This window comes from Thermobia domestica, chromosome 5 (genome assembly GCF_964235325.1).
Source record: "Thermobia domestica chromosome 5, izTheDome1.hap1.1, whole genome shotgun sequence".
Taxonomy (NCBI): Eukaryota; Metazoa; Arthropoda; class Insecta; order Zygentoma; family Lepismatidae; genus Thermobia; species Thermobia domestica.
Genome location: NC_137458.1, coordinates 308,401,799 through 308,411,438, shown reverse-complemented (window position 1 = coordinate 308,411,438; position 9,640 = coordinate 308,401,799). Strand labels below are relative to the sequence as shown.

Below are 9,640 nucleotides of genomic sequence, written 5' to 3'. Positions count from 1 at the left end.
CAATATACTTAAATTTCATGTGTCAAATACCAACAACTCAAGTGAACTAGTGAATCATGGAATGGACCAAGCCATGGCCTTCTATATATGTACCATAGAGAAGGCTGTGACCAAGCCCAAACGAACTGTAAAAAGTTTATAACACTACACTACATTTATGACAATAATTTTTCTACTTTCCCAACTTCATAATTTTTAAAGGGAGGCAACTTCATATTTTTCTAACGAGATCAAATATTAATGCTTGTCGTTCCAGGAAATTTCCAAGTTACAGCGTTGTTTATAAAATCATATTCAAAGTTGCTATAGCTGTAAAACCTAAAACGCCACGTTGATTAGAGTGAAAATATTATTTTAGACTACTAGTTATGTATTTCGAAATTCGTAATTTTGTTTGTTTGCCTTGAGATAAATGCCTTATAATTAGACAACGTCTGACTAGGAAAAAAGCATACAGAGTACAACAGTTTACAATTCAATTGAATATACATATACTAAACGCAATACAAGTTATGCATATTACTTCGCGCATATTCGATTTGCACGCAGCAGACATTTTCTCTTCCACTGATGGTGTACAAGTTATATTATCATATTTCATAATGGACTGAATCCAATCAACGAACACCTTTACCCTGGAATACACGTTAGGAGAATTCACCTGGGCACAACCAATGCCTTTCGAAACAACGCCTACAACCCTGTAATCACAAAATAAAGGCCCACCGGAGTCTCCAACACAAGGGCCTTTTCCTTCTTCACTATGAAGTGTGCACACAGTACGATGAGCTAGAATTGGATACATGTACAATTTTGAACATTGTTCTCCGGTGATGATAGGTGAATCAAGTTCCATAAGAACTTTCGCTTGCTGAAACTTCCTGTTAATAACACCCCAACCAACTGTTTTGCAGGTATAATTCGGTGGAAACTCATCTCGAAAATCGTTACAAGGCAATGCAGCTATTCGCAATTTCTTGAAATTTTTAAATTTCAGTTCAAGAAGAGCTATATCATTAAACAGATTTACAGTATTATACTCCGGATGCACATACACATTTTTAACTTGTGTAATCTGTGCTTCTGCCGTCGAATGGAACTCTTTTACACCCGCCACCACTTCTACATCATTAGCATCGACAATGTTTTTAGAATTATCGACCAAGCAGTGGGCTGCAGTAAGAACCCAGTTGTTGGCTATAATCGATCCAGCACAATGTCTACGAGTTATAATACTTAGCCAAACCTTAATGTGTACAACATATTTATATTTTCTAAAATCTGCAGGAACCGCACCAAGCATTCTCGCATTCTCGCTACCACAACAACAAACCTTAAAATATATCCATAACAGTAAGAAATACTGTAACATTTTCGGCATTATATGATATTGTGGAAAAACAGAAATCAGCAAACCACAACTATCATTACGAACTTGACGTGTATTATTAATTAAATGTGAGTTATTATGAAAATACAAAAGAAACTTATTTATAAAACACTTCAATTCAACACATTCAGAGAAAACTTCCCAACATTAACAAAATAGAACATAAGTGTACACTGAAAACAAGGTATAGACCAAGACATTATATTCTTCTTTAAAAAATGTGGTTTAATATATATGTTGTCGCAGCTATCAAACAAAGTCGACTTTATCACTAATATTAATTAATAATGAAAATTGAATTATATAATTGTTTCAAAATAGCCCGCCCACATTGACGAATGGCATGTTCCAAGTAAAGTTGTCGTGCAGTTTTACTATACGCATCGGGTTAATTTCCAAAGTTGGGCGTCCGTTTCCAGCGAAATTTTTAAAATTTACAGGAAATATATGGATAATTTGATCGTTTGTGTGCTTGATAATATATAAGAGTCTCGAAAAATCTGTTTATTTGTTATATATAAGCGGTTATAAACATGGAACTATATGGCGAGCGGAGGGAACTACTTGGCGCAAGGTAACCGAACAGTTGCATTGTGGGAAAGAAACGAGGATTTATGTTACCAATATGGCGACTGTACAAGGGCAATGAACTAGCAGTTTTAACATTTGTGAAGGAATGCATTGATAACGAGCAAAATCTTTTAAAAGTTTGTGAAGAGCACGGATTAATAAACCTAGTAACAAATTGCAGAAAGTGTGGAAAGGAGATAACAGTGAAGAACTTGACGAAAGCGGACGCCCAACTTCGGAATATATGCCTACGCATCTACACAGAAATTCACAGAAAACATACTTCTTTCTCTCTGGTTTCATTTTCTGTACCTTCAGCAATCATTTTCGCAATCTTCAGCAATCTTATGTAAATTTTATAAATTTATGAATCCGTATAGTAAAACTGCACCAAAGTTGTTATTAATTAAAGAGTTGGACGCAAGAACCAGATAAATCCACTTTCAGAAATTTATCAACAGCTGCCTTTTGGTTGCTCTAACTTCACGATGAACACTGCATGTAGGTACCTCCTTTGCATTATAACACTGAATATAGTCATCGCATCCAGTGATTTTTCCTACTGAAACGTGTGATAATCCTAAATTAAGTATATATATATATATATATATATATATATATATATATATATATATATATATATATATATATATAAAATAGACTTACCTGGTTCTTCAACCAACCTTTCAATTGTAAAATTAATAGGTGTAGTGGCGCTGGACAATGTTATGTTAAATAGCTTAATAAATGTATCAAACTATTATTTTCTCTAAAAGTAAAACTAATTAAATAATTAAAATGAAAAAAAAATGTGAGCTGACGTTTAAATTGTTATCTATGCAGCGGCCACCTTGATATATTTAAATTGATATCATATGTGTTTTATTATTACAGTAGTAGCACATTGACCAAGTCGACTATCGCACTGGTATTGTCCCAAAGATTAAAAAAAAAAAAAAACTTGTATTAAATTATATTGCACTAAATATCTCTAGTCATGCTATAAGATGGCGAGGGCATAAGGCAGTCCTCTTCACTAAATGATATTTTGCTACAAGATAATAAATACGTTGAAGCCAGATATGTCCACACATAAAAAAATTAGTACAAAAACATAAGAAGATGAATCTAAAATATTACTTTTATGAAATAAAATAACTGCAAGAAACGTGATTTCGAAAAAGCCCATCTTATACGTGTATATTCACATTATTAGCTTTCAATATTCTTATAAAATGTAGGAATATAAATAGAACACAAGGGGCGTATCCAAGTGGGCGATCGCCCTCCCAGAAGAGGAAACTTTTGTTTATTTTATATATAAATAAAAACCCATCCCAGAGTTTAGAGCTCTTAAAAGTAGCTCTAAGTAGGAGTATTACAACACACCGCCTCCCTAGAAGTCCGTCCTGGATCCGCCCCTGAGAACACCAAAAGGGGCAAAATAATTTTACGCCGAATGTGTGACACGTTAATATAAGATTCAACTCGACAAATAATTGCGACTCAATAATTTCTGGAGATTTTATGATTCTAATTATTAAAGAATCGAATTAGGACTGAATATTATTAGGTGTATTTAATTTTAATTATGAATAACAAGTGCAGATTAATAATATGGTGGCCAATGGATGAAATACTTTAACATCATGTTCTTGGTACTAGTTTGAAACTAGATATAACTGAAATGCCATCCCATCATAGGGGTTAGGATTACCAGGTTTTTGAGAGAAAAAAGGAGATTTTACGGTTTTACGAAAAGAAAAGAAATATAACTGTTATTCAGAATTTATGTACAACAAACATGGTTGCAAGGATTACATGGTTTCATAATAAAAAGTAGGACAACTAATTAGAAACTCGATTAATTTAATTAAAAATCATTGCAACACAAGAGTCATTAAGAAGCATATTACAATTCTCAGTAGGAGGTCATGTAGACTGTTGTTTAAAATAAAGAGTTCCACATTCGTTTTTACACATTCAAACAATCTTTGTAAGACATTTTGAAATTCATAATCACTCGAAGTTCTGCTTTTATTAGTTCACAGTACATTCTGTTCCTGACGAATTATAATCGATCGCAACCGAGATATGGTTTAGACAGTGTTAACAGACGAAGATTAAGATGATAATACCAAATTATTCTTAAAACATAAGATTTGAGGTGCTGATTAGAGCGGAGATTAACACAGCCTATTGCATTTTCTCTCTAAATACTACGTTTCGTCGTTGGGTTGCTTTGTTATCATTGTGTGAGAAATCAGTTGATATAATATATTTTCTTCGCATTAATTTATAAACAGATTTTTTAAATGTGGAGGGCTATATTTCTTTGATGTACTTTTTTAAAAAAAGAAGGGTCATCTTATGAGGAAAACAGAAACGTATAACATAAAGTGTGGCAGAGAAACGTAAACTTACAGGAAATTTATTACCTGTGGCCTCTACCCGTCACATATGAAGGATGATGTCCCTCGGTGAGCACATTATCTGTGAATTCCTGATTGAAAGATTTGGCCACTGTGAAAAATGAGATATTGGAACAGATCTCAAACAAAAAGAAAATTATGTAACTGAAGAGAGTGAGACATGAGCAAGGATGTTATAAATAGGGGATCTGCCCATACGTATCGTCATCCTATTAAATCAATGAAGCCAAAAAACAACCGAGCATCATCACGTCTGATTGGCTACTCTCGTTTCCACCATCGTCTGATTGGCTACTTTCGTTTCCGCCATGATTGTTGGCTCAAAACATTGCGATCCTATTGGGCGGAGCGGGCAGAGTAGGGGTGGCGAAACTGTGACGTATGGCTTCAAGATTTTGTTGTAAGGGCAGATCCTCTATTTTATAAGATCCTTGGACATGAGAGACTGATTGCTGTATTATTCTCGAAAACAAAAAAAGAAAAAGAAAGAGAAAGGTCAGTGAGCCTGTAATGAGAGATAGCAAAACTGTTAGCCACCTGATAAGACTTTTGATTTGTGGTGCCAACTGCTGCATAATTCATCTAAGGTAATATAGCGGAAGAAGGCATTGTTTGCCATTTAGTTCAATGTCTGTATTACCTAGGTAAGTTTATTCTGAAAATTTTGTGAAATGTGGTTGTAAAATGAAAATTAACATTTATGTAAAAGGGATTCGCATGTAGTGTTATGTACAAATGTAGAATATGTATTCATTAGGTTTAGTTATTTTCTTAGAATTTGAATTTATATTTTTTTTATTTTTCCTTTTGCGTTCGGTATTTTGTAAAATCATTTTAACTGAACATCTTGAATACTAATGTGCATTTTTTCATGGACCTTTTGCCTTATTTAATCCTATTATAAAGCAACCAAAGCGACCTACTTTGAATTAAGATATTAGGATCAAACTTTCATAGCATGACGACAACAGCATAACAATAAAATAAACGAGGACAGAGGTCAGCATGAACAATATAAAAAGAGTTATGTCAACATTGCGGATAATTTGACTTACCCTCGTATATATATATATATATATATATATATATATATATATATATATATATACAGAGTGTCCATAACCTTTTGGGTCAAATTCATACAGGAAATCGAGGGTCCCAATACACGCATTTTGAGATAGGAAACCGAAGTTCGAGAACGGCTAGCTCAAGCGCCACGCCATCTTGAAGTTACAGTAATTTGTGGGAACAAGTACGACGTTTCAATAACAAATGTGTTTATCAAGTCGATGTAAGCTGCTTCATTGTGCATAATACTACATCTAAGCATGAAAGGTTTAGTACAAACCAACTACTGCTGCACTGTATGTGCCAGAAACACAGTAACTGCACAAAGCGACGACCACCAACCTCGAGTCACGTAGCATAACGCCTTAGGAAATTTTGACCCACTCGATCAAATATCTTCGGAGTCTCTTGCATAATCAAGCAAACAGCTAGGACTCTTGCAAGCAAGTCCTCCTCAGATTCTGCTGTCTACAAGGGCGCCCATGTTGTGGTTTCCAAGGGGGGCAAGTATAAGCGACGTTTCAAATATAGTTTCAAATTTTGCTGTAACTAATGAAATGAAATTGTGAGTTTTACGTCCCACGGTTATGCCGGTTAGGCTAAAGGAGACGGTGATAATGAGTAATGAATGAAATGGTGGAATGAAGAAAGTGGGAGGAAACGGGAGAACCCCGAGAAAACCCACGCACACGGTGTTTGTCCACCACAAAGTTCACTTGGCGGGAGCAGGGCTTGAACCCGAGACCCCTAGCACCAGAGGTGAACGCTCTACCACTGAGCCACCGCGGCCCCCTTGCTGTAACTAATGTCAAAATTCTATTGGGTTTACAAGGTTCCCAAGTACAATTTCCTCTTAGGGGGGCGAGCGCCCCACCTTGCCCCCTGATGGACGCCCTTGGCTCTCTCTCTCTCTCTCTCTCTCTCTCTCTCTATATATATATATATATATATATATATATATATATATATATATATATATATATAATGGACATTGGTATGTGAATGTATATTGCAATGTAATTATTGAACGCCTGGAACAATTTCAATCAATCTTGGTAGGCATAACACTTACAATCTGGAAAAAAAGAAAAGTTTTAGTAAGATAGCCCTTGACTGAGATTTGGGAGGGGTGACACGTAAAAAGAAACCAGTTTAGTTTAGCTTTTCTATGCTTGCTTATTCTATTGTATATTCACAGAAGACACGGCATATTTCCTTTCTTCATGTAATGAATTAATAGAGTAAACATATATTTTCACAGTAAAAGAAAATTGACAGACGTAACACTGAGATACAAATGTATTATTGCAGTTTTAAAAAGAAAGTGTTCCATTGCAGCCCATATATTGTCTCAGTATTACCCATTATCCGAGATTTGGTAAGATACTTAAAAAAGAGAAACTTAACACTAGAAGCATCAGAGGGGTCATTTTGACCCATCTGGATGTTTATTTTGTTATAATTTCTAAAGTTATGAAAATGTGGCCACCAAATGTCCCGACTTTTTATCACTCTACGAATACTCTAACTTAATCACATTTTTATACTTAAAAATATTTATATATACCATATTTCTTACATTTTACCTAGAAGCCTCACAGGGGTCATTTTGACCCTCATGCCTACAATGCGGATTTTTGACAGTTGCAAACATTTTGATACTCACATATTTTTAACATATCAATTAGTATTACTTTTGTGACTGATATAATTCACTATATGTGTCTTCTAAGTGGCTCATGTGAGTGTGGTGCATGATGAGTGCTGAGAAAAAACTTTCGTCGGAAGAAATACTACAAGAACTACAGGCAATTGATGGAATCGACTCTGGTGGTGACTATAGTGATAGAAGTGACGATGAATGCATTGGTGATATCAGCATTGATAAATTTGCAGATTTTGAAAGTGTATCTGCGAGTTATGAAGAATTTAGTGACAGTGGAAGCATGGGAGATGTGACGGATGCTGAAAATTTTGAATTATCCAGAGATTACACAGTTTGGGTCGAACAAACCTGAGCAAGTGTTCGCGGAAGGGCTAAACATCATAACGTGTTACGTAAAACTCCAGGTCCAAACCCATATACTTTTCGGCATATGGGCGGCACAGTTTCTAGTTCTTTCAGACTTGCAATAGATGAGCCTGTTATGCGACATAAAGAAGTGTACGGAAGTCGGAGCTCAAGAGTTTTGAATGACCCAACTTAGTAAATTTCACTTCAAGAGTTAGACGCCTTCAAGGTTGTTATATCTTCGCGGTGCTTTAGGAATGAAGGGGATTAGCATAAAGAGCCTTGGTCAAAGAAATGGGGACCGTGAGTTTTCAGTAATGCAATGTCAGTAACAAGATTTAGAGAAATCATGCGATTTCTGAGATTCGATATAAAAAGTACTAGGATGGTAAAGTATCATTCTGACAAGTTTTGTATGATTTCCAAGGTTTTCAAAGTTTTTATTGAACACTCTCAAAAGTGCTAAATTGTAAGGTTGATGAACAACTGTTTCCAATGAAAACACGGTGCAAATTTATACCGTTCATGCGCAACAAACCAGACAAATATGGCGTAAAATTCTGTATGCTAGTGGAAGTGGGACACAAATACATGATAAATGGCTTCCCATATTTAGGAAAGGATGATGAACGACCAGCAAACACGCAGATTGGTGAATTTGTTGTACAGAAGCTTGTGTGACGTTTCGCAGAGTCTGGATTGAATGTCACATGTGACAACCTTTTCACATCCCTACACCTCGCTCGTGATCTCAAGAGAAATAATATCAGTTTGGTAGGAACTATCCGTAACCACAGGAGAGAAGTTCCAGATTCAGTAAATAAAAAAAGTCGAGGGAAAGGACCTATACAGTACAACTGTACTGAAGACTGAAGATGATATCACGCTCACGGCATATCAATGTAAGAAGAACAAAATGTTCTTCTTTTGAGTAGCCACTCTTATGTTGGCATCGACATCAGCCATAAGAAGAAAAAGCCTGAAACAATTTTATTTTACAATAAGCAAAATTTTCAAGTTGATGTAATCGAACAGATGGCATGAAAGTACTCCGTGAACGCTGTGAGTAGAAGATGGCTAGTACAAATTTTCTATAACATTGTTGATTTGGCAGCTACAAATGCTTTCGTCCTCTACAAGCTGGTAACGAGTAGAAAGATCACTCGCCATCAAGTTCTTTTGGCATTAGGGGAGGAACTGTGTTCGGAAGTGAAGACACTAAAGGAGGATGGTAATCGTACCAAACAGTGTGTACCTGGATTGCTTCAAACAACCAAGCGGAAGAGATGTCAAGTATCTGAGTGCAATTGAAACAAAACACAAGATCAATGTTTCCACTGTAAGAAGCATACGTATGTGGATCCTGGGCAAAGATCACCAAAAAGTACGTTCTTTGTTCAAAATGTGATGAGTAGGCATGTAGATGTGAACGTTATTAAACATGCCTACTTGTATAGAAGTACATGTTCTAATTCATTTTTTATTATATTTTATTTTAATTCCTATTGTTTATGATGTTTCAAGGGGAACTAAGAAATTTTATAGTAACAATATGTAGTGTTAATTATATCAATAATCAATGTTACTTTAATGATTACGAAACTTATTAAAATTATTCACTAAGAACAATACCAAATGTAAAATAAAGAAAGAAAATAATGACATTTGAATTTATAAATAATAAAAACGCACAAGAACACCAAAAGTATACAAAAAATAAAGAATAGTACTCTTTAATGTGTGTATTTTTAAGTAGGGGTCAAAATGACCCCTTTGATGCTTCTAGTATAAGCAAGATTATGATGCTCCTAGTGTTAAAATATCTTATTGTATTTGATATGAAAATACATAACCGGATTTAAACTTCGACGTCTGTTCAATTAGAGCTAAACTCAGTTTCTGAATGGTACAAAAGATGTTCGAGTGTGTATGCTCTGCCTTATAATCCGCATATTAATTTAATTTATTATTAAATTTATTATTTATTATTCAATTTATTAATTTATTATTTATTAATTTTGAAACACAATTAATGATGAATGAGAGAAAATTAAAACTATATCTACTCTATGTGACTACACGTAGGCAACATTTTGATGAGAGATTTTCCCACTTTACCAACTACATTTCCATAGATGGCTCAGACAACTTAGAAATTCTGGATTGATT

The 9,640-nt window shown here is 34.8% G+C and overlaps 1 protein-coding gene across 1 annotated transcript; it reads right to left on the bottom strand.

The window, feature by feature from the left end:
• Positions 1 to 305: 305 nt before the first annotated feature.
• LOC145684948 (anionic trypsin-like) lies at positions 306 to 1,572 on the bottom strand. The gene has a single exon (XM_081757301.1). The coding sequence runs from the start codon at positions 1,379 to 1,381 to the stop codon at positions 476 to 478; it is 906 nt and encodes a 301-aa protein (XP_081613427.1). The 5' UTR covers positions 1,382 to 1,572; the 3' UTR covers positions 306 to 475.
• Positions 1,573 to 9,640: the final 8,068 nt, after the last annotated feature.